Source organism: Camellia sinensis, chromosome 7 (assembly GCF_055761805.1).
Source record: "Camellia sinensis isolate YWXY chromosome 7, ASM5576180v1, whole genome shotgun sequence".
In the NCBI taxonomy this organism is placed as follows: domain Eukaryota; kingdom Viridiplantae; phylum Streptophyta; class Magnoliopsida; order Ericales; family Theaceae; genus Camellia; species Camellia sinensis.
The window spans coordinates 185,023,441-185,049,237 of NC_138967.1; the positions used below are offsets into that span (position 1 = coordinate 185,023,441).

General features: G+C 33.1%; 2 protein-coding genes across 3 annotated transcripts; one reads left to right on the forward strand and one right to left on the reverse strand.

Annotated features, from left to right (window-relative positions):
* Window positions 1–1,577: 1,577 nt before the first annotated feature.
* On the forward strand, window positions 1,578–12,225 carry LOC114297289 (inositol-1,4,5-trisphosphate 5-phosphatase). Of its 2 annotated transcripts, XM_028241683.2 has the most exons (7): window positions 1,578–2,286; window positions 4,703–4,843; window positions 4,942–5,307; window positions 7,558–7,803; window positions 9,915–10,007; window positions 10,602–10,802; window positions 11,794–12,225. In XM_028241683.2, exons 1-7 carry the CDS (start codon window positions 1,936–1,938, stop codon window positions 12,007–12,009), a joined length of 1,614 nt encoding a protein of 537 aa, XP_028097484.1. In that variant the 5' UTR covers window positions 1,578–1,935; the 3' UTR covers window positions 12,010–12,225. The 2 variants fall into 2 exon arrangements, with proteins under 2 accessions (XP_028097484.1, XP_028097485.1); XM_028241684.2 differs by lacking the exon at window positions 7,558–7,803 and having other exon boundaries at window positions 1,593–2,286.
* Window positions 12,226–16,914: 4,689 nt separating this feature from the next.
* LOC114323214 (disease resistance protein RPM1-like) lies at window positions 16,915–20,253 on the reverse strand. Its single transcript, XM_028270762.2, has one exon. It carries the CDS (start codon window positions 20,164–20,166, stop codon window positions 17,074–17,076), a length of 3,093 nt encoding a protein of 1,030 aa, XP_028126563.2. The 5' UTR covers window positions 20,167–20,253; the 3' UTR covers window positions 16,915–17,073.
* Window positions 20,254–25,797: the final 5,544 nt, after the last annotated feature.

The following is a 25,797-nucleotide window of genomic DNA, read 5'->3' on the forward strand; positions in this document are numbered from 1 at the left end:
TGAGCACAATTGTTACACGGAGTGAAAGGTTCCCACAAACAGCGCCAACTGATGATACTAATTGGTTCTTGAGGAATGAGACGAGCTGATCTAGGCCTCCCACACCGCTGTCCGATCGCTAGGTCCACTGAGAAACCTGCACAAGAGTCCAACAGGGAACGGGAGTCCCCCAGCGAACCCTCTGACGAGCATGTTAGAGAAGAGAGATCAACGGATTATAGAGATAGGATGGTGATAAAGAGCTTAACCTTCTCTTTGTCTTAGAAATCTGCTTATATCTTTTGTTCATCATTTCCTTGTCCACTCCGACTTGTCATGTTGGCCGAAAGTCTATGTTCTAGCTTGCCTTGTTGATGGTGAGGCTGTTCTGTTCCGACGTGAAGGGGTTATTGCAATAAATGCTGCAGGGAACCTCATTAATGACTGATATGTGATGTAATAACTCTGCAGGATCTTTGTCTGCTTTATGTGGCTGGTTTTTTTCTTGACAAGTGTTTATATGTCATTGGTTCTTGGTGCAACGTTGGGTTCTAAGGATGTTAGGTTTTAGTATTTGAATCATGAATTGGGCCTTAAAGTAGTGGGCCAAAAGCCTCTATGGGCCCACCTATGTCAAAATTCATTATTTACTTTTCAAGGGTTCAACATTTCTTTTTTTTGGATTGATAGTTTAGGGTTTATTTGATTGGAGAATTTGATGAGAAAAATTAAAAGAGAGAAGAAAATATAATCTCACTTTTTATTTGCTTATAATGAAAAACATGTAGAAAAAAAAAGTGAAAGGAAGATACAATTCTACTTTTGTCTTTTAACTCTTTTCTTTTGTTATTTCCCAACTCAACTAAATATAATTTGGAATTCAAATTTTATCAATTTATTTTTCTTTTCTTTCTATTTTTCTTTTTCTTTTTATTCTCATCAAATACTTTAATCAAACACAATTTAGGGATAAAAGGAAAAGATTTGGATAGAATTTTTATTTATTTATTTATTATTATTTTTTTTATAAAAGTAGAATATGACACATTTTTTGGGAGATAGAATATGAGATTTTTAGTTTTCAAATAACTAATATTTTATACTTTTAAGGTCATTCACTTTACATTTTTTTCAAGGAGAATGGCCCACAACATTTTTATTAAATATTTTATTAAATACCTTATATGAACGTGACTCTACCCCTCACTTAAAATTTAAACTTATATAAGATATTTGATAAAAAATATTAAAATTTTTAGAATTACTTTTTTATTATTATATAAAAACAAAGAATCTTATAATATATATCTTTACTATATGTACTTTTAATTATGCTCATGATCAATTTTTTTTTTAATTATAATATTATTTTGATATATTTAATTATATCCTATGTAATGTTTAATTATAATTTTTTTTTAGTTATAATTTAAAAATATAAAATTATCACATTTTTTTAACAAAAATGCCTTAGACCCCCAGCTGGGGGTGCTGGCCCCAAAATTTTTTTTTTTTTTTTTTTAATTTCAGCCAACCCCAATGCGCCACGTCACTGGGAGTCTGTAGCATAACCCTTTTTTTAATTATAAGATATATGTAGGACATCATTTTGAGAGACGTGTGCTACTACCTTCCCTCCCTCTCCTTCTCATGCTTTCCTTTCCTTCACATCTCATGCTTTCCTTTCCTTCACAACTAAACTCACTAATCAAATAACCGAATTAAAAAGTCAACAGTTACCTCTCATTCACGATTAGTAATTGACATTTTTTATTTAATTTATTCCATAACAAATCTGAGTCCGATTCATGATCCATTATGGAGAAGATTCAAATCCCATGATTCGATCCATCTCGATATGACCCAAATCGTGCGATTCGCATGGTTTCATCTACTCATTTCGCCATGAAATTCAAAACTTGTTGACCCCCAGACGGAGAGAACCAGAGGAGAGACATGTCTTCTTCTTCTTCTTCTTCTTCTTCTCTCTCTTCTCTTCTCTTCTCGACCCATTTCATCTTCACCTTCCTCACCATCTCTTCTCTATTCACATCACATACACATGGCCTGAAATCACTGTTTCATCCAAAGGACTTACTACCTCTGTTGCCGAGACCAGTCTCATGGCCTATTCTCAAGTCTCTAAACAGTGCAGTCGACATTTTGCCCACTTTCGTGGGTGCTGCTGTTTCGCCCCCAAACGACGCCTTGGAGTGGAAGGGCACTTGCTTTTACAAGAACCGCGCTTGGATGGAGTTTCACAACAAAAGCGGCTCTGAATTTGGTGGTGGCACTCTTCACATCAAGGTCTGTGTGTTCGTATTTGGGTTTTTGTGTTTTTCTGCTTTATTGATGATTTAGTTTTGGTTTTGGCGAAATTTGGGGTATTGGGTATGTGGGTGCTACTCAACTTGCTGTTTGAAACTTTGAATTGATGTTTTTGTAAATAAGTTAATTGTTGGTTTGAGGGTTTGTTTGTGTGTATTTTTATTTGGGGTTTTGTGTTCTTTTACTTTAGTGATGATTTAGTTTTGGTTTTGGCGAAATTTGGGTTATTGGGTATGTGGGTGCTACTGAACTTGCTGTTTGAAACTTTGAATTGATGTTTTTGTAAATAGTTCATTGTTGGTTTGAGGGTTTGTGTGTATATTTATTTGGGTTTTTGTATGCTTTTACTTTAGTGATGATTTAGTTTTGGTTTTGGTGAAATTTGGGGTATTGGTTATGTGGGTGGTACTGAACTTGCTGTTTGAAACTTTGAATTGATGTTTTTGGTAAATAAGATCATTGTTGGTTTGAGAGTTTGTGTGTATATTTATTTGGGTTTTTGTGTTCTTTTACTTTAGTGATGATTTAGTTTCATTTTTGGCGAAATTTGGGGTATTGGGCATGTGGGTGGTACTGAACTTGCTGTTTGAAACTTTTACACTCTGGATTGAGGGGTTTGGTGAGAAAAGAAAAGAAATAGAGAGAATGAGGTTTCTCATGACTTGTTTGGATGATTAATGATGTGAGTAATGGTGAGAAAGGAAGAGAAATGGTGAGAAAGACAAATCACAGCAAACTTAAATTTTGTAAATCTTATTTTCATTGTTGTTTTGTGGGTTTGTGGTTAGAACTTGTGGATGTTGGTCTTCCTTAATGTTGCTCTGTGACTGAGCTTCTCTGTGTATGTTTTGTTTACTTTCTTAATAAATTTGATTGGTGTTTGTGGTTTTAAACCAAACCAAACCAAACCAAGCCTTAATCCCATCAAATAGGGTCGGCTACATGAATCCTTCTTCTCCAATCGATTCTATCAACAGTCATTTGGTTAGTCAAATTAAAGATATTCATATATCTATTTACTACACTAGCCCACGGCAATTTAGGTTTGCCCCTTCCTCTGACACTTTCATCTACCGTCACTGTATCGTATCTCTTCACTACTATCTCTATTGGTTTCCGTTGTATATGACCAAACCATCGCAATCTATTATCTCTCAACTTATCTTCTATTGGTATTACTCATACCCATTTACTAATATACATTCCTGACTCTGTCTTTTCTAGTCTTGCCACATATCCACCTTAACTTCCTCATTTCAGCAGCACTCATCTTATTTACATGTTGTTTCTTAGTTGCTCGACATTCCGTCCTATACAACATCGCTAGTCTAATAGCCGTTCTATAGAACTTTCATTTTAGTCTAGTGGATTCTCGTTTATCGCACAGTACTCCGGACGCACTCTTCCACTTAAGCCACCCAGCGTTAATTTTATGGACCACAAAAATGACCTAGTTTTGGATATAATTTGGCTCTCTTTTAAAATTATTGTTGATTTCTAGACTTTGGGATTTCGGATGTTTGGGTATTGATGTTGTTGAGATTACTACCTGAATTTGAGTTTTTGGTTGTTCGAGGATTTGAACGGTTTTGTTCTCGAACTTTGTTGCTGGAGTTGGTGGTTGTTATGACTTTTCTGTTTGTGGACTGGTCTAGTAACAGAGTCTTTTACAATTTTGGAGTATTGGGTACCTGCGGATTGTGCTACTTGCATCTTCTATTAGGGCTTTTTTGTTGCTTTACTTTTTATTGGATGTCTTCAGTGGGTTACTTAAATGTTTGTCGTGAGCACAAACAGATATGATTTGGCTTATACGTATAGATTGCTCTAAGTTTTTGGCCGATTGTGTTGAAAATTAAAATGTTGGGGAATTTGGTTTATGAGCGTGTAAGTTTCCAGACATGCTGTATTTGAGGTTTTGTTGGTTTTCTTCCAATGACTCTTTAAGGGGATTCGTTTAGTTGTTTACACGTTGATTTGCTTCTTGGCAATTCATATGTTTCCATTATATATTCTTGCATGCTTGCTAGATTCTTTTTAGCTAATCATGAGTTATTCAGGAATGTAAATTATTTAGTATAGGCATTTAATTAAAATTGGAAAATTTCAGTGGATCTTCTCTCATGTGAGTTTGGTAAAACACAATCAATCACCATTTAACCCATGTTAAAAGAGATGTAACTTGGTACAGAATGCTCAACATGCTCACTGGAAGGTGGTTGTAGGAAAGATTAAATCGTATATTTTATTTTTACTGATTAAACACTTAAAAGTTTCAGCTCTAATATTTTCTGTACTTCTTATATAACCTGTAATATTAGGTCTTTCAGATTTACACCCTCAATTGCTTCATTAGTCCAATAATTTATATCTTCTTCTTTTTCTTCTTCTTCAGGTTAGCAATGCTCATAGTTGGACATGTATGGATCTTTATCTCTTTGCAACTCCATACCGTGTGACATGGGACTACTATTTTTTAGCTCGTGAACATACCCTTGAGTTCAAGGAATGGGAAGGGAAAGCTGAGTTTGAATATGTGAGTTGCCACTTTTTATGTTTTTCAGGACTTGCTACACCAGTTTGTCTTGAACTTGCATTTCTTTATAGACAATGTCTTACTTTCTATGAGAACAGGTGAAACATAAGGGTGTTTCAATTTTTCTCATGGAAGCGGGAATGCTTGGGACCCTTGAAGCGCTGTGGGATGTCTTTCCCTTATTCACAAATACAGGATGGGGTGAGAGCTCAAACATTGGGTTTCTCAAGAGTCATATGGGGGCTACCTTTGTACAACGTCCTCAGCCATGGGTTACAAACATTAGTGTTGATGATATTCACTCTGGAGATTTCCTCGCAGTATCCAAAATCCGGGGCCGATGGGGCGGTTTTGAGACTCTGGAGAAGTGGGTCACGGGAGCTTATGCTGGTCATAGCGCAGTTTGCTTAAAGGATCCTGAAGGAAAGCTATGGGTTGCAGAATCTGGACATGAAGATGAGGAGGTACTTCCATACTAGTTGCCTTAATTCAGTAACTCTTTTAACAGAAATTTATGCTCCCATGAGTTATAATTCCATTGGATCAATTAGTTTTGGTTGTATGTCCCCACCACATTTGATTCCTCAGAGGTTTTTCATTTACATTTGCTTTCTTATATGTGACCTGCATGTTATTCCAATTATTGCTTAACTGGGCTCCATGGGTTGAAGGTCCAATATCTGTTTCTTCATAAACATCTTTCCTTGCCTAGATTCAAAAATCCAAAAAATTCATTGCAATTATGCAAATTGGAAGATGTTGCAGGGATGAGATATATCGAATTTGGATGAGTTTTGCACTCTAATATATCCTCTTATATTGCAATATAGATATATGATGCGGGATATTAATAGAAATTTTATGTCTGATTTCAAATTTTATGAATTATGAGTTGATAATTTTTAGGATTTGCTGTGAGATGATTGTTGATAGGAGGAATGGAGGATTGGAGTAGGATTGAGGTTTATTAGGATTCTAGATGGTTTGTTCTGTGATATCATTAGGGTGAGTCGGTGACACTGCTTTACAGCAGAGAACTGTAAGAAAAAAGACAATTGAGGTGACTAGAAGAAGAGGGACAAGAAAGTAATTTGGGAATCCCACACCTAAGGTGTTAATTATCACCTTCAGTCAATCTTAGATAACAGGGCAATGATTAAGCTGCTTCAAGGTTTAAATTCTCAATGGGTTGTTACTATATTTTGAACCCTTCTCACTGGCTTGTAAACTTCGATTGCAAAAAATTTGGTCCATAAATTGAACTTAAGTCTAAGTGACGTTAATAAATGGTTAACGAGATCCAGAAAATTCAATTTCTAATTATTTCTTGCTGCTTGTGTAAATAATATAATACTGGTAAGTGAAGAGAACTCATTACGGTTGTGTAAAAGTAATGCCACGGTAAGTCACTGCACTATTGTACTTCTAACATGAAAAATGAAAAGCAACTCCTTTGCCATGTTAGTGTTGCCTAAGCATCTGGGCTCTAGAACCAAGCCCTCAAGGCCTGCTCTTATGGGTAAATTTTTGCACTGGATGCCAATAACTGTTTCCAGGAGTGTGGGACACAAGTTCCCTTGAATAAGTTAATAGTTGTTGACTGTATAATGACCAAAGGTAAATGATACATTTCTGCCTCCTTCTTTCACCTTTGGTGAAATCAGGATGTGAGGCACGAAAAAGTTATTGAGCCTTCTCTCCAAATTCTTATATGTTGGAACCTTCCTCTATAGTCTCTTTCTTTGCTTTCCTTTTTTTTTTTTTTGAAAAAAAAAAAAAATCTTATGTGGACCCAGCCAGTCCCTGGTCATATGCAATCCCCCCATCCCACATGCATCTGGTAATTGCTGAGAGAAATCCTTTGGGGTGGCCCCAAATGGCATGGCTTGAACACAGGGCTTCTTTGTTCCAAGGCAAGATTGTGGCCATCTCATCTTCACTTGGGGCTAACCTCTCTTTCAATCTGAAAGTGTGCATTTTATGCTAAAATGTTTGTATATTAAGTTTAAGGTGCATGTGGCCAAACCCACAACCTTTTTTTCATGCATTTGAAATTTTGGCTTGATTTATCAATGGTTTTGAGGAAAAAGAAAAAGGGATGATAATAGTTTATCATGTAATGCAACAAAGATTTTTACTTTTTGAGCTGATTTTCTAATTCAGAATCCTGGCATTTGCATTCATACAAGTTTTCTTGGTGTACATACATACATAATGAGCTGTTTCACCGACCTTCTCATTTTGCAATTTTTGATCTTCTGTATACGGGTTGTAACCCAGTTGATTGTTTTCTCCCTTGTTACATAACTTATTTGAGTATTTTTTAGATGTGGCTAATTGAAGTGTAAGATCCTTAATTCCCACTATCTTGAATTATTATTTTTTGAACATTTCTTCTCATTTGGTTGTAATTTGTGCATTGAGCTGTCCACTATTACCGCCTTTAAGGAGATTCTTACACCTTCCCTTGTAAAATGCACTCTGCTGTGATGGAAAGAATGGAGCCAAGCTTATCAAATAAAATTTCAGCTGCCTATTTTGCACAATGGTACATTTTTCTGTAGATGAGTGTAGTGTGTATGCTGAAGTTTTAGCATAGCCTTTGGTACATTGTACTTCTTCTACAAATTGTCGTTAGTTCCATATTGTTGCCACTTTAAACCAAACATGACTTAAAACTCATGTAAAACTGGTGTTTCACATTTTCGTTTTAGGGATATGTTATAATTGATGTTTTGCCATGGGATGAGTGGTGGAACTTTGAGCTCACTAAAGATGAGTCCAATCCACATATTGCACTTCTTCCTTTGCATCCTGATGTCCGGGCCAAGTTTAATGAGACTGCTGCTTGGGAGTATGCTTTAAGCATGGTGGGCAAGCCTTATGGTTATCATAACCTGATATTTAGCTGGATTGACACTATTGATGGGAACTATCCGCCTCCCTTGGATGCTCATGTGGTAATACATTTATTTTTCCTTTTCATATTTTATTGTTTGGGCCTAGTTTGCAAAATAAGTAGAGATATACTTTTTCTATTTTATTTAAGCTTTTCGTTGTCAACATTTATGCAATTTATTAATATTTCTATTGTATGGTTTGGTACCATTTGATAAACCAAACCAATCCTTAAGTCTCATCAAATGGGGTCGGCTATATGAATTCTTCTCCACTTGACTCTATCAACGGTGATGGGTCGTTTCACACACCAAAATTAAACACTAAATTATACCAAATTCTATTAGAATAATGGCAAATCCAGGTATCAATCCACAAGGACAATTGTGAAATTAAACTAATTTAATTGTTAAATTCCTAAATTAATGTTGATAAAAAGATTAATTGTTCATAACCTAATAATAATTAAATCAAGCAAAGCGAATAAACTAGTAATTATAAATAAAGATGAATTTACTGATTTGGGAAAAAACCTAGGGCAATGGGTTCACTACTAGTTACGTAAATAAGGTTTCAATTTGAAATCAATTATGCTACGGTTCGAACGGAATAATACTTTGCAACTACAAGTTCGAAGCATTTATCAAGAAAATCATCACGTTCAATGTACGGGCACGAACCATCTCAAGTAGTACGAATTGTTCGCTCTAAACTAGGATAGCAACACGACTCGTCTCTCGTAGTATGGTTCGTCTTATACCTTGAATATGAAAGAATAGAAAACTATTGTATGGAAAACACTCAACAATCACAGAGAGCCGAATACTCGAAGAAGTAGTGGAAAATATATATATGAAACTTCTAAAACACCATACAATTGTTTAAACTTTTACAGAATCAAAAACAAAAAAGAAACCCTAATTACATAGCTAGGGTTTCATCAAAACCCTAGAAAAGAAGAGCTTAGCCACTCATGGAGGAGTGGGAAGAGGTGGAAGAGATGGAACCCTCTATGAGAATTTGCTTTGAAGATTGAGAATCACCTTTCCCAAACCCTAGCCTCCTCTTTCTTCTTCCAAATTTCTAAATCCTAATCTAACCTATTTTTTGCCTTTTAATCCCTTGGCTGTCTTTCAAACAGGTTCAAAACAGCGGCACAAAATCTGAGGTACGGCCGCACGTGCGGGAGTGGTCACCGTACGTGTGGGAAGGGGTGCCGCACGTGCGGGAAAAACCCTCCGCACGTGCGGGAAGCTAAGGTTCTATTTGGCTGTGAGGTAAAGGCCACACGTGCAGGAAGGAATTTTCTGCTCATTTTATGCTCCCACTATGTACAAACCTAATTGACATTAAACAGGCATAAAATGTATAGTTTGTCAGGCAAGTTAAGAGATCCTAATAACGTCCTCAATGTTGCACAATTCGGCTTTAATCAAACGGCTATTTGGTTAGTCAAATTAAGGAGAGGTTTGGTACCATTTGATATTTCAAAGAATTATATTCCGCCCACTACTGCTTTGAATCCTAAGGCTATCAGGTATAACTTGATTATAAACACTATTAGTGATTTATCTAACATGTAATATTGCACAAGCACTAAAAAATTATGTAAATGGCACTCGAAGCGTAAACCAGATATCTCAAGACTACACCTTAAGGAGTGGATATCCCAAATTCAAGCTGGCCCACAAAGGAGCCAGCCCATCGGATTTCCAAGGGTTATTTAAAAAAAAAAAAAACTGAATTTTGATTCTCATACTTCGACGGCAAAGTTAACTTCATGCTGGCCTTTGGGTTTGCTATGTTCTATGATCTTTGCACACCCTTGAGATATGCTTAGGAATCGGGCAATTGAGAATCAATTTATTAATGAATTAGACAATTAGATGTGTTTGGTTGTAAAAATGAAATAATTAGAAGATCTACAAAATTTGCTTTTTTCCATGAAATTTTAAATGTGTTCAATTAATTCATTACTACCTACCACATTCCAGAGGCATGTAAAGGTTGAAAAGGTTAAGACTGGCAGTACCATAATGATGACACTAATAATGTAGAACTTATTTGCTGGTGCTGCGTTCCTTTCTGTCTCCTCTTTCTCCTGTATATTATGCAGCGTGGGGGGTTTTATTTTCATTTACTGGTTTTGATTGTCAAATTTGTTACGGAACAGGTTGCTTCTGTTATGACCGTTTGGAATAATGTACAGCCTGATTATGCTGCTAACATGTGGAATGAAGCCTTGAACAAGCGACTTGAAACTAAGGTATTGTAACAATTTATTCCTCATTTTATTGGCCGAAAGTTCATAAAGGTTTGCTTGTTGAAAAACGTAGTTTAAATAGATGGGATTCTCATGACCGAAAGAGGATTCCCATCGTTATCTATTTGGGTCCTTTTATATTGAGGAATGGTGTATCAGGCATCTGTATCTCTAGAGTGCAATTGGGATAGTGAAAAAAAAAGAAAAGAAGAATTTATCTCATTTAACTAAGCATATAGTTTTTGATAGAGCTGAATGGTGAAAAAGGATTCATGTAGCTTACGATTACCCCGATTGGTTGGAATGTAAGGCTTAATTTGGTTTGGTTTGGTTTGGTTTGTTTTGTCATCAAAGACGACTTGGGAAATGTATTGGTACTGGCAGTTCATGAGATTAATCGACAATCTCTTGGAACAAATCTAGACAAGATGGTTTGATCCTAACCAGCAAGCCATTGAATTTAGACGTTGGTCTGGATGAAGTGATATACAATAACTAATAGCATCATTAAATTCTGGTGTAATACTTAAAATAAATGAAATGTGTACTTGTCTGTATTTGTTTAAATATTTGATTTGACATTGGACTTCTGTGTAGGGCCTTGATCTTCCTGAAATTATTGTAGAAGCTGAAAGGCGTGGGTCATCTTTTGATGAATTGTTGACAATTCCCGAGCAAGACGATTGGATATACACTGATGGAAAGTCTACATCATGTGTCGTTTTCATTCTTGAAATGTACAAGGAAGCAGGGTTGTTTGATCCAATTGCAAACTCCATTCAAGTTACAGAGTTTACGGTGAGTTTGTTGTGAATATTCAATTTCATTAATTTAAATAACAAAAGTCTCTAATTTGCATCCAATTGATGTTGCATGATCTGTAAAATGGTTTTATTTATTTATTGAAATGGCTTATATGTAAATCCAGTACTTAGATGGTTTAAAGTATGTTATTGTATTTGCATGAGGTTGGAAGATCTGCTGTCTGAACCCTCACGTTTCACCTAAGTTTGCATTGAATGATTATTGACAAATTTTTTTCTTAATAGAACTGTTATTGTCTATATGCACTGCTTTGTACTTATTTATGTACAAAAAATAAAGAATTTAAGTTTATTTTAGGGTAAATTACACAAATGGTCCCTAAAGTATTTTGGTCCCATATCTTTAATTTGCATCAATTGCATCCCTAAACTTCTCACATTAATCCAATGTAGTCCCTTTCTTAATTGTTGTCTAAAAAACATACTAAAAATTGCTTATGCCAGTCTCACATCAAGCATAACGGGCATTTTGACACATCTATTTATACCATATACTATCATTCAAAGAGCCAAACACGCTATGTATTTGACTTTCATTAATGAAGTGGAAGTCTTAGATGTGTGTTATTTTGTAAATAACGTTCATTTCACTTGTCTTGCTATTCATTTAGGTGGAAAATGAGAAATTGTTTCTAATGCTCTCCAAATGCCTTATGTGAAGCTGACATAAGCATTTTTCATATTTTTTTTAGACGATAGTTAGGATAGGGGACTACATTGGATCAATGTGTAAAGTTTAGGAATGTAATTGATACAAATTAAAAACTATAGACCAAAATGAAATTAATGGTATACTTTCGGGATATTTATGTAATTTGCCCATTATTTTACTATCATGAAACTAAACTTGAACTGTGTGGGAAAATATGGATGTTCAACTGAAATTGATTGTTGTGTGGATGTAAAACCCAGGTCCGGAATTTCACTTATTATTGCTTTATTAATTTATCTTGTCCAAACTGCAGATAAAAGATGCTTACACACTCAAGTTCTTTGAAAACAATTCAAGCCGCCTGCCAAAGTGGTGCAATGATGCGGACACTGTGAAGCTCCCTTTCTGCCAAATTCGAGGGAAGTATAGAATGGAATTACCTGGATACAATACAATGGATCCATACCCACATATGAATGAAAGGTGCCCATCTCTTCCCCCAAAATACTCTAGGCCTAAGGGTTGTTAAAAGTCTTTTGATTTGTTTATTTTGTTTCGGAGTTTTTATACCACTGCTTTGTATAATACTAGGTTACTAGGTTGTATTTTTTTTTTTCTGTATACAACTTTTCTGATGCAAAGACTTGAAAGATTTCGAAAGTTTAGTTGATATAGGTTTGAAGTTGTTTGTAAATTTGCTATCACAATACAACGAGAGTAATAGTAATTTCATTGTTACTGCACAGTTCTACTTTGGAATATCCTAATTCACAAATCTAGATGATGGAATAAGGTTTGATTTGGATGGAATTGCTATTCTTTTTCAAAGATCAATAAATTATGGAAGGCATCGTACAAAAATTGTGAAGTTAGATCTAATCTATGTAGAGTTGAAGTGCCTAATATTGAATTTGAACTTTGAATCACATGGTTATGATTTTTATTTTTTTTCTAAGTTCATATATTATTCTCATTCATTGAGGTTTATAAAGTTTGAAAATTAAACTTCCTTTGGTTTTAGATTTTTGGTTAAAAAAGCGTAAAAAGACAAAATTGGTTAGCCAATAAGATAAAATATCATATTTAAACTATAATCATTATATTTTTTTTCTTACAAAAGTTAAAAAAGTCAAACCAGACGAGACTAAAAAAGTTAAGTTAAAAAGGTCTCAACACAAAAAAGTCAGTTAAAAAGGTCCAAATGATTTTTGCAGCCCTAAAAAATCCAAAAAGTGATAATCCTAAGAACTATTCATTTTGAGATTTGAAAAACTTGTGCCAATTTAAATTAAAATGATTAAAAGTAGTGTTTAGTAACTTGTGGTTACTTCTTTTTTTTTTTTTCTATGTACAAAGAACATAAAATATGTTTATTCTTTATTCTTTTTATTTTTATTTTTATTTTTTGGTAAAAACTAAAATAAATAGCATATTTTCTCAAAGCATAAAAAATCAAAGAGTAGTGCTACTCTAACTAAAATGTTAGATTCATTTTTCAAATCACATGGCGCTCTATTATAATATCGGGTAAATTATAAATATATTTCTTGAGATTTGATTAAAATATAGAGTGTTTTATGTGATTTTGAAAATTACATAATGTCCTTTTAAGGTTCTAATTACATAACAAATAACTCATTTTATTAATAAATCATCAAGTCAATTTAGCTTCGTTTGAGAAGAAGGGTTGGGTTGGGTTAGGTTTGGGGGCTATTTTAGTTCCAAAAAGATAAAATAGGTTTTTTAGTCTAATAAAACAAAATATCACATCCAATCCATAATCATTACATTCTTTCTCTCACAAAAAGTCAAAAAAACCAAAAAGTCCTTTCCAAACGAGACTTTTTAGCTCCAAGCTAAAATAGTCAAAAAGCCAAAAAAATCAAAAAGCCAGCCCACTTTCCAAACGAATGCTAACTGTTTTTAATCATGTTAGAAATATATTTTAATTAACAATTTAGATAATTTTATTGTTATATAGAAGAATAATTAAAAAATTTATTTTCTTGTTAATTTTGTTAAACAATTTTTTTTGAAAATGAGATATTTGTAATTTTCAAAATTACAGGAGACAATTTATATTTTAAGTAAATCTTAAAATGTGTATTTGTAATTTACCTTAAAATATTTAAGTCAACTCTCTCTAATATTTTCTCTAATTATTAATCAATCATCTTTTTTACATTACATATCACTAAGTTTAAAAAATGAGTTTAAAAAATAGACTTGTATATCATTTTTCAAAATGAAAATAAGTATAGTAAGTTATCAAAAAGGGGAGTGGTTGGACGTGGTTGTTGGAGCAGAAACGGTGGCTAGAGGACAGAAGAGTGAAGGAGGTAAGAAGGAATGAAACTTATTTTGAAAATAAGTAAAAACAAAATTTTCTCATTTCCTCAAATTTGTAGCCAATTTTTTTTTACGAGCGAAAACAATTAGCAAACGTATTTTTTATTTTAATTTTCAAAAAATTTAAAGCAAAGCAAAATAAATAAAATAATAATTTCACCAAACTTACCCTAAGATTTAGGGTTCCAATTAAAATATTTGTGAAATTACCAACTCTCAAGGATTAAAATTAGGCGGTCAAATAACAGGCTCCCCATCTACTATAAAAACAAAAATTTAATAGAGAAAAGAAGGAAAAAAGAAAAAAGAAAAAAATATGATCCCAAAATGAATACAACAAATCGAGTACCAAGAGCACGTGAAAATAAATAAATATATAATAAGCATTTAAATGTGGTAATGATCCAATATGGTTAGAGTTTTCTCTTCTGTCGCTATAGATAATTTTTGTCCCACGTAGACATGTTTTGTATTGACAATCCCAACTTCTGGAATGCGTGCAACTTTCCAATAATTTCCACCTTCTAAGTCTTTGTTCAGGCTCGAAATCAATTTGTCAGAAATATTAATCAAATAAATAGATTTAAGGTTGGTTAGATATTCAATGCCAGAGGGCAACTCTTCTACCAATTTACATTCCCGTATTAATAACACTTCAAGATGAGGCATCGAGCGAGCCTCCACTTTCACCCATTTCAATCCTTTTATTCCACAAGTCCTATTCTCACGAGTCTTTTAAATCCACTAGCCTTGAAACACAATTCTTGTCCTTGAAACCACAGCTTTGTATAATACCAGGTGGCTGTATGATTTGTTTTTCTGTATACAACTTTTCTGATGCAAGGACTTGAAAGATTCCAAAAGATTAGTTGATGTAGGTTTGATATTGTTTGTAAATTTGCTACCACAATATGCACAGAGAGTAATGGTAATTTCATTGTTACTGCATAGTTTTACTTTTATGCTGTGTTTGGTTGGGGGATTTGGGAAGGGATTTAGAAAGGAAAAGGAAAAAGTTGTGTGAAACTATGTGAAATATAGGCATGATTTATTCATATTTCATCTACCTTTTCCATTTCCCTTTCCAAATCTCTCTCTCAAATCCCCCAACCAAACGCAGCATTAAAGATCCTAATTAAAAAATATAAATGATTGAATAAGGTTTGATTACGATGGAATTGCTATTTTTTTCAAAGATCAATAAATTTTGGAAGGTATCTTACAAAAATTGTCAAGTTAGATCCAATCTATGTAGCTATTTGATGAGCCATCAGGATTCCACGGTTGATTTTGACGTGCTTCTCCTTCAACTGGTTGCTCTATTACATCATGTTGCTCAATTAGTTGGGTAGAAAGAACTCATGTTGTGTCAATCACGTCATGTCTGCAAAGTGGAAAATCAACTAAAGACCTCTAAACGGAGGAAGCTTGTCTTCACGCCTACACTCTTAGCCAAGTCATCATTCTCCGATTCTTACTACTACATATATTGAGTTTGAACTTTGAATCATATGGTCATGACTCAAAAAATTTTAACTGATTGCAAATATTATTCTTATTCGTTGAGGTTTATAAAGTTTGAAAATAAGTTTTCAAATGCTTTTTGCAGCCCTAAAAAGATTCAAGAAGTGATATAATTCTAAGAAATTCATTTTAGTGGTGCTACATGCACCAATTAGTGTACTAACTAATGCACCAATACTAGTTATGACATTATTATTGACCTCACTTATTAATCACATTACAAATATAAAAAACTTTTTAAATTATGCCGCATCATCAATTGGTACACTAGTTAATACACTAATTGGTGCATATAGTTTTATTCAATTCATTTTGAGATTTGAAAAACTTGTGCCAATTTAAATTAAAATGATTAGAAACCAATATTTGAAGAAGTGTTTATGAACTTTTGGTTATTTTTTCCCCCCCTATGTACAAAGAACATAAAATATGTTTATTTTTTATTCTTTTTATTTCATTTTATTTGTAAAAACGACAATAAATAGCATATTTAGTATACATGTTCTCAAGAACATAAAAAATCAAAGAGTAGTGCTACTTTAATAAAAAAGTTACGCTTATTTTTCAAATCTAATGATGTAGCACTCTATTAAAATATTGATAAATTATAAATACACTTCTTGAGATTTGCTTAAAATATATATTGACCTCTATGATTCTAAAAATTACATCTCGCCTCTTTAAGTTTCTAATTACATAACAAATAACTCATTTTATTAATAAATCATTAAATTAATTAATTATTTTTAATGATATCATAAGTATGTTTCAATTAACAATTCAAATAATTTATTATTATATAGGAGAATAATTAAAATTTTCATCTTTTTGTTAATTATGTTAAATAATGTTTTTTGATAATGAGGTATTTGTAATTTTCAAAATTACAAGGGACAATCTATATTTAAAGTAAACCTTAGGAGGTGTATTTGTAATTATTTTAGAATATTTAAGTCAACTCTTTTTCTAATATTTTCTCTAATCATCAACCATTTATTATTATTTTTTTTTTTACATTATACATCATCGGATTTCAAAAGTGAGTTTATAAAATAGATTTGAATACCATTTTTCAAAATGAAAACAAGTATAGTAAGTTATCAAAAGGAGGGAGTGGTTGAAGGTGATTGTAGCAAAGACGGAAGGGTGAGGGTGGTAGGAAAGAATGAAACTTGTTTTGAAAATAATTAAAATCACAATTTTTTTATTTCCAGAAATTCAAAGAACTATAGCTAGATTTTTCTGAAAGTGAAAACAATTAGCAAATGCGTTTTTTTATTCAAATTTCAAAAAATCTAAAGCTAAAGAAAAATAAATAAAATAAAAATCTCACTATTCAAAAATTTGTGAAGTTAGCAAACGTGTTTTTTAAAAGTAAAAACAATAAACAAATGTGTGTTTTATTTCAATTTCAAAAAAATCTAAAGCTAAAGAAAATTTTAAAAAATTAAAAAAAAACTCACCAAATGAACTCTAAGATTTACAATCCCAATTAAAAAATTTGTGAAGTTACCAACTCTCTAGGATCAAAATTAGAATGTCAAACAACGGGCTCCCAGGCTGCTAGAAAAACAAAAATGTAATAGAGAAAAGAAAAAAAAAATAGAGAAAAATTTGATCCGAATACAAATACAACAAATCAAGTACCAAGAACACATGAAAATAAATAAATACATAATAAACATTCTAAATGTGGTGATTAGAGCTCTCTCCTCCCTCACTATAGATAATTTCCTTTCCAATAGCCATGTTTTGTGTCCCCAATCCAAACTTTTGGGATGTGTGCAATTTTCAAATTTTTCCCACGCTCCAAATCTCTGTTCATACTCGATATCAATCCATCAGACATATCATACAAATCAAGTGATTTAAGGCTGGTTAGATGTTCAATGCCAGAAGGTAACTCCTCTACCAATTCGCAGTGCCGGATAAATAACTCTTCAAGACGAGGCATTGAGCCAGCCTCCACTTTCACCCGTCTCAATCCTTTTAATACGCCGAGTCTAAGTCTCAGAAGTCTTTGAAATCCACCAGTCTTGAAACACAATTCTTCCCCTTCATGAGTCCGAACAAGTTCAAGTTCAACCAAATTGGGCAAATCTTGAAGGGATTCCAGTGGATCAACATCCCTTAACTTACTCCATGCTAAAACTACGCTTACCAAGCTATGCAGTGAAGGTATCCAATTCGGTACCCTACGTAAACTTCCACCTAGGTAGAGGGTTCGAAGATGTTGAGGTGGTGAGGAAAGAGAATCTAGATCAATGATCTCGTCTTCCTCTGTTGCACGAACAATCAATGAGCGAAGGTTACTAAGCTTCTCAAGGGACGAGCATAACACCCTCCCATCTTCATTTCTCAGGCTTTCAATCTGTAATTTCCTCAGTTGAGTCAACTTCCCTACCTCTCCTAGCAAAATGGTCCCATTGTCATGGTTTGTTTCAATAGAACAAAGTTTCTGTAAGTATGACAACCTTCCTATTTCCGTCGGGGCTTTGAATCCGCAAAGGTGTTGAAAACAAGTGGAAGGAACAAGATCTTGTTTGTAGCGATACAACAAGATATGGCGAAGTTGTTGGAGCTTCAGGATATCATCAGGCAACTCAGTGACGCACGTATCTTTGAGGTCCAATGTTTCCAGGTTTTGGAGCTTTCCAATCGACTTCGGAATTACTTTTACATTGGTTCCCCTCAAACTTAAATACCTGAGTTGAACTAGTTTCAAAACTTCATTTGGGAATGTCTCCAACGAGGCACCTTTCAAGTCTAGCACGGTTAGCAACCGTAGACCATCATTTGACGATGCAAGCATGGAGAACTTGGACAGTGAACCTGTTGCGTTGAACATAAGCAAAGAACGGAGTCGAGTGAAACACTTGCTTTGTTGTGTATTTTCCAAATGACTGTGGATTGATAAGCGCCGCACCTTTTTGGGCCACTCTCTGCTTTTTTCACCGGCTAGTGTCACAACATTTTGCTCTCCCGACTTCGAAACAATCATTTCACGCCAAAGGTCATGGATGCGATACGTTGCGACCCTTCTATCTCTTCTTCTCTCTGCCACTTGAACCAAGCTTCTATTGATTAGCTCATTGAGGTAGCCCTCGGCAACTTCTTCTTTTGTCATTCCTGCTTTCGTTTCTACAAATCCTTCTGCCACCCATAATCGAATCAATCTCCAATGGTCAATGAAACAATCCTCTGGAAAAACACTTAGATAGAGAAAGCAGAACTTCAGATAATAAGGTAAATCTATGTAACTGAGGGACAATAATTTGTTCATGCTTTGGAGTTTGTCATTTCCTTCTAGTTCTGCACCGAGGCTGCGGTAGATCTTATCCCACTCATCCACACTGCTCTTATCCTTTGTTGATAAAAGACCACTAATTGCCACAATTGCAAGCGGCAATCCCTCGCATCTATTCAAGATGTCTTTTGAAAGTCTTTCCAAATGTGAAGGGCAAGAATTCTCCATAAATGTTTTCCTGCAAAACAATGTCCAGGATTCTTTGCGAGGCAAGGGCAGGAGATTATAGACATCACCATGATATTCTTTACTCGTGAAAGAGGCTAAATCTGCATTTCTGGTTGTGAGCACTACTCGACTGCCACAATTGCCAATGGGAAACACATATCTAAATGATTGCCAGGCATGAATATCCCATACATCATCGAAAACAAGCACATACCTCTTTTCTTGCAGGAAAGCATTAATTATCCCTTTCAAGCTGTTGGTATCCATGTTGTCCATCCTTTGTGGGACTGGTTGCTTGATTTCTTCAAATAATTGTTCGACGATGCCTTTTAGGAGCACCTCAATCTTGAAGGATTCAGAAACAGTGATCCAAACATGGCTCTGGAAATGATTCTTCACAACTGCATCATCAAATACCTTTTTAACGAGTGTTGTTTTGCCCAATCCGCCCATTCCTGATACGGAAAACACCTTCAGTCTGGGGTCTTCATGCACCAACCACGTAATTAGTTGCGATTTGGGCTTGTGGATGCCCACAAGCTCAGATTCATGGAGTAAAAGGGCATCGCCACGATAATCATGGCATGCTGTGTTAAGACCAGTGGACCTTGAGCTTGAGCCTTGCTCTAACGTACCATATATATCATGGTACCTCTGATGTCCCTTGGAAATTTCTTCGACTCTGGACTTCATTCTTTGAACTTCAGAACCAATTTGATGACGAGCTTTTAAAGTCTTAATAAAGCAAGAAACCTTACGAAGAGAACCGCGAAATCCAGCGCCATGACGATGTCCGAGGCGAAGCATGTACAACTCGAGAACATCTCCAATGTCGTACGCAGCTTCTCGGACTTGCCTGACCCATACTTTGAGTTGGGGGTTGTTGTCTTCCATAGCATCGGCACCTCTGAGGAAAGCTGTCATGCGCTCGAATTCATCTCTGATGTATTCGATCTCTTCTTGAACTCCGATCAGCAAATTGGCCTCTTGTTGGAGGAAGGGTGCAAGGTTGGCTAGTAGATGGAGCACCGCAATCTCCGCCATTTTGCTCTGTTGATGAGAAAATAATGGAGCTCTGAATTCTGAACTGAGTTTGGAATAATAGGTGAGTAGTGAGTTTGAAAATTGAGGATTTGTAATGCTCAAATTCAACTGGGTTTCATTGATCCTTGATTGGGGATTAGGATCCTCTCCAGCCATGGTTTCCTCCAGCAGTGTGCTGCAGTTTGTACCAGATGAAAACACATGGAGAAGAGTTGATCCAATGGACTGACATGGACCACGTAGTGCAGATGACCAGAACAAATTGAAACGGTACCGTTTTCGAAAAAATAGCATCGTTTTGACTAACGGTGGCAATGGCAAACGGAGTGTATTTCTTTTTTCTCCCTTCGAATTTCAATTTGAGTCCAAAAAAATCAAAAAAACAATGGGAAAGAACCCTTCAAACATCAGCAGCAACACTGACTACTGCCGCTGTGCATAGACCAGCAGTAGCACCGACGGAAAGAACCCTTCAAACATCAGCAGCAACACCAGCAAAAAGAACCCTTTACACAGACGGAAGGGACACTCCATTTTGGTACATTGTCAACTTTCTCTCTATACGTATCCTTGGAAGAGATGTTGTGTTGATTTGCTTGGAGGTGTTGTGTTTATTTACATTATCAACTCTCACTCTCTCTCTCTCTCTCTCTCTCTCTCTCTATATATATATATATATTTTATCTAATTACATTATAAAAATATTTTATTACTTTTGGTGCTCTGTGTTTTTTTTATTGCATTTGGTGCTCTGTTTTCTTCATTACATTTGGTGGTCTGTTTTATTATTTTTATTTTATTTTTTAATTGTTCTTTATGAAAGTGCTTTTTATTCAATGATAATAACATGATAGTGTTATATATAATTTTCGTTGAACCTAATTTGTGAATCGATTTTTTTAAGTTGGTATAATAAAAAAATTTAGTTTATTGGATTTGTTGCCTAATTTGTGAATCGACTTTTTCATTCATGTTTAAGAGATTTTTGTCTAAAACAAAACCATTTTATTCTTGGTAAGGGCTGGCAGTGACACCAATTCAATTTGCGTTCTTAGCAAGTAGCTGCTGCTGCATCAATGTTGAAGGGCATGTTTCTCAAAATACATTAAAAAAAAAAAAAAAATCTAAAACACGCATATTCATACATACATACATATATATATATATATAGATAGAAAAAATTGGTGCCCCAAAGTCATGATACAAAATAAATCTTTTGTTCATTCATCAAAATAAATTCACCAATGTCATTACAATGTTGAATGGTGCACTACCATTACATTCTGTTAATCTCCATTACAGTGCTTTCAAAATAAATAGAAAGTTCACATTTTGTCATTCTTTTTTTTTTTTTTTTTTTTGTTTGAACAAGCAAAACTGGGAAATATAGTAAAGAGGAGAAGTCATTACATCTTGATGCAGAAGAGAACAAAGCTCTAAAGGGGGCAAAACAACCCAGTTAACAGGTAAAGACCTGTGTGTATGAGCCTTGGCAAGGCAATGCGCCACTCTGTTGTAACTACGCCTCGTCCAGCAGAAGGACACATTCCTCATTTGGGAGAGCCCTTTAATATCAGAAAAGATGGCCATGCAATCCCAGGGGGGAATCATTTCAAACACACATAACTTAATAACCAGTGAGTTATCACTTTCGACAACCACATTGGTCAAAAGCAAATCTCTGGCCATCGAGCAGGCCAATCGAACCACATTTTGTCATTCAAAGGTTTACATTTTTGCCCACAAAGCTAGTAGATTCATAAACAAGGAAGCAACCAAAGCAAACACCAGCCACTCAGCTCTGCACAATACTTCTCTACTATTTCTAGCCTTACAATTTTGATCCTTGCCTGCAATCACTTGTACATCTAGTATGCTCTCCCTAGTTGTTGAAACTTCGACCTTCACTAACACAATGCAAAATAAGCATATTTTGCACCACAAAGGATCAAAATCTATGTGAAAGTCCTACAACAAAGTTAATATTTAAAGACCAAACATTCACAACCATCAACAACCAATAAATTAGGCAACAAATCCAATAAATTAATTTTTTTTCTTATACTAACTTAAGAATGCAAATTCACAAATTAGGTTAAATTTTTTTTTATAATAACACTAACATGTTATTATCTGTCAATAAAATGCACATTGATACATGAATAAAAAACATAAAAATAAAATAAAAAATAAAAAACCAGAGCCCCAAATGCAATAAAAAATATTTAAAAAAAAATCAGAGCCCCAATTGCAATAACATTTTTTACAATGCAATTGGATAAAAAAAAGCATTAGTCTGATACAGTAATATAAAACAATTAAAAAAAAAACACTAACGCTGTGTTTGGTTGAAGGATTTGGGGAGGGATTTGGAAAGGGAAAGGGAAAAGGTGTGTGAAACTATGTGAAATGTAGGCATATTTTTTTCACATTTCACCTACCTTTTCCATTTCTCTTTCCAAATCCCTCTTCAAATTCCTCAACCAAACACAGCATATATAAATTTGATACAAGAACAAAAAACAATATATATATATATATATATATATAGAGCAAGAGAAGAGTTAATTTTATTAAAGTCCCAAATTTCTTGAAGTCACAACACAAGACTTTAAGCAAATCAACACTTCTCTTCTTGGATATATGGAAAAAATAAGAGAACATGGCTGATTCATGGACCCTTTTTGTGTTTTTCTTTGACTGAAATTGAAGGGGAGAGAGAGAGAGAGAGAGAGAGAGAGAGAATATGGGTGCTGTTTCCGTTGTTATGGGCACCGTTAGTCAAAACGGTGCTATTTTTTCGAAAACGGTACTGTTCCCCTTTGTTCTCACCATCTGCACTATGTGGCTCATTTCAGTCCATTGGATCAACTCTTCTTCACGTGTCTTCATCTGGCACAAAGTGTATGACAGTGCTGGAGGAAACCATGGCTGGAGAGGATCTTGATCCGTTCGGGATAAGCTGTAGTTGTCTCGCTTGACCGAAGTAAAAGAAAGAGACAAGAGGGATGTCCCTACTTGTACATACTTTAAACTCTGACTTGTGTTTTAAGCTCCCACTTGCACTTGTGTGGTAGTGGGTAAATTTCTCATCATTGTCAAAAAGAAAACAAATTGAATCAGGACAATATATAAGAGGTTTTGGTTAATATGTGTGTTAAGATGATTTGTTAAGAAAACATTAAATGAATATATTTATATTAATTTGTGTAGAAAATAGTAAAATATTAAAAGTTGTCTTAATTATAGAAAATAGTACAATATTAATTTGCGTTTATAATTATTTATATATATGTGAATTATAATTTTTAAATGTTTTTTTTTTTTGCACAAATAAAAAGAAATATAACAAATGAAGCATATTTTCAATCAATTATTTTATGTTTACTTTTGTTCAAAATTTAAAAATAATGTATGGACAAAATTTATAACTAAATTAAGGAAAAATTTATTTCTAACAACATTTATTTACTTCTACATAAATACTTAAAAAGACAAAGCTAAAAAAGGTAGTCAATATAAATATTATGCATTAAATAAAAAAATGTGGTTAGCAATTATGCTTACATAAATTTACTATAATTTTAATTTCAAATTTAAAAAAAAAACTATTTTAAAAGCATTTTATTTAGCTAGTACCAAATGAAATTTTCTTTGCAAAAAAGAAAGTTATAAAATTTTGTTGCAAATTTTCAAATGTCTATTGTTAAACATTCTATTTTACTTACTTGTTTGTTTGCTTGCTTATTTTGGAGTTTTGATCTTTGATTTTTACTCAACATTCATTGTATTGTTTTATTTATTTTTCTTCTTCTTACTTGATTTTTGCATGGCACTTCTTTCATAGTGTATAACTGAGTATATTAATGAGAATATCATACACTTAAAATGTATAAAATTACAATATATAGGGAGAAAAAAAAGTAATTGCTCAAAACTAAAACTATTTTAAGAAAAAATAAAAAAAATAAACACAAAAATGAAATTGTTTGAAATAGAAAATGATTTATTTATTAATTAATTAATTTTAAAAATAAACTTTTAAAGAAAACAAAGAAAATTATATATATATATATATATATATATAAGTATATAAACCAAACATAAAATATAATACAAAAAATAAATAAATTATAGGATTTTTAAGAAGTGAGACCCACAGACAAATGTTGTAAATCATGTCTATTCATATACTTTTTGTGTATGTTTTTTTTTTTTTTTTTTTTTTTTTTTTTTTTTAATCTCGAGAATGACATTAAAATAGTTTGCACTTCTTATATTAGGTCCATCTAATAGCTTTAGCAAGCAGAGATGTAATAAATTTTATAACACCAAACACAAATAATTGTGAGACAAAGTATTTAAAAAAATGAAAGTAATGTTCAATGATGATGTAGCAGCACATCTGACAGTTTAATTGGAAGTATAACCAGATAAATCACCATATAAAAGGAAAACAATCTTTATTTTTCATCACAACAATTATATAACTCAATATATAATTTTAATATCTGTCACTCTTCCACGCGTCCAATTGTCTATCAATATTAGAATGAATGCATGAACCAAAAAAAGGGAATATTTGAAAGGACAAAGAGATGTGGATTGAGACCTTTCAATTACTGAATTCTATTAATTAATAGTTATTAGGCTTCAATGGTCGGACTTCTAGTATTTGTTAGCCATTAAAGTTGAGATCTTTGGTTTAATCTATATTCATTTAATAATTTGAGAGTTGACACATGTCAAGTCTTTACACAAATACTTGACACATTTTTTGAGTGTTATTAATGAAATGTAGAGTGTAATTTTTTTTTCTTCGCTTTTTTTGCAATTGCAATATGTTATTTTTAATAAGAATTTATATTTGTTTTACATATTTTTTTAATATAAAAATTATTTTTTACAGTATATTTTTTTTTCTCTTTTTTTTTTCCGCAATTGCAACCTATTATTTTTTAATAAAAAATTATATTTATTTTAGATATTTTTTTAATATAGAAATTATTTTTTTTAGATTTTAATAAACTGCACAGTGTTTTTTTTTTCTTTTTTTTTTCCCCATAATCGTAACATGTTATTTTTTAATAAAAATTTATATTTATTTTAGATATTTTTTTAATATAGAAATTATTTTTTTTAGATTTTAATAAAATGCGCGGTGTAATTTTTTTTTCTTTTTTTTTTCACAATTGCAACTTGTTATTTTTTTAATAAGAATTTATATTTATTTTAGATATTTTTTCAATATACAAATTATTTTTTACAGTGTAATTTTTTTTCTCTTTTTTTTTTCCCCACAATTGCAACATGTTATCTTTTAATAAGAATTTATATTTGTTTTAGATATTTTTTTAATATACAAATTATTTTTTTTTAGATTTTTTATAAAAATAATTTAATAATCCCATCACTAACCATAGTGTATAGGAGAAGTTGAAAATGGTGCGGTAATAGGTATGGAAGAAGTCAAAAAGACTTGTGGGTTTGGAGAAGTTAATAAATCGTGAGTTTTTTTTTTTTTTAAATCAAAAAATTAAAAGGTTAAGATTGAGATACTGTCATGATCCAAACCCGATACCCAAAGGTTTAGCATTGCAACAAGCAATAATTGAAGTCATAACAAATTAATAGTGCAGCGGAGTAAAATAAAAGGGTACCAAAATCTTTATTCAAGTTTAACAAAAATGTATATATTGGAGCTTCTATTCGATTGCAATACCAGAGCTATACTATGACTACAAAGTGCCTTGAGTTTATCCCATGCACTGGTCTTGACACGTTACCTTAAAATTAATACATCACTCTTTCTTTCTGCTATCAAAGATCTTCTTGACTTTTTCTATTTTCTTCCCCTTTCTTAGTTTGTTTTTCCTTTTTCCATTCATAGCACCACTCCTTTTATACCAAGTTTAATACTTGCTC

Coding starts and splice junctions, on each gene's coding strand:
- LOC114323214 (XM_028270762.2), bottom strand. CDS start 20,166: ATGCTATTTTTTCGAAAACGGTACCGTTTCAATTTGTTCTGGTCATCT.
- LOC114297289 (XM_028241683.2), top strand. CDS start 1,936: ATGTCTTCTTCTTCTTCTTCTTCTTCTTCTCTCTCTTCTCTTCTCTTC. Junction 4,844..4,941: donor GGAAAGCTGAGTTTGAATAT/GTGAGTTGCCAC, acceptor CTATGAGAACAG/GTGAAACATAAGGGTGTTTC. Junction 10,008..10,601: donor ACAAGCGACTTGAAACTAAG/GTATTGTAACAA, acceptor ACTTCTGTGTAG/GGCCTTGATCTTCCTGAAAT.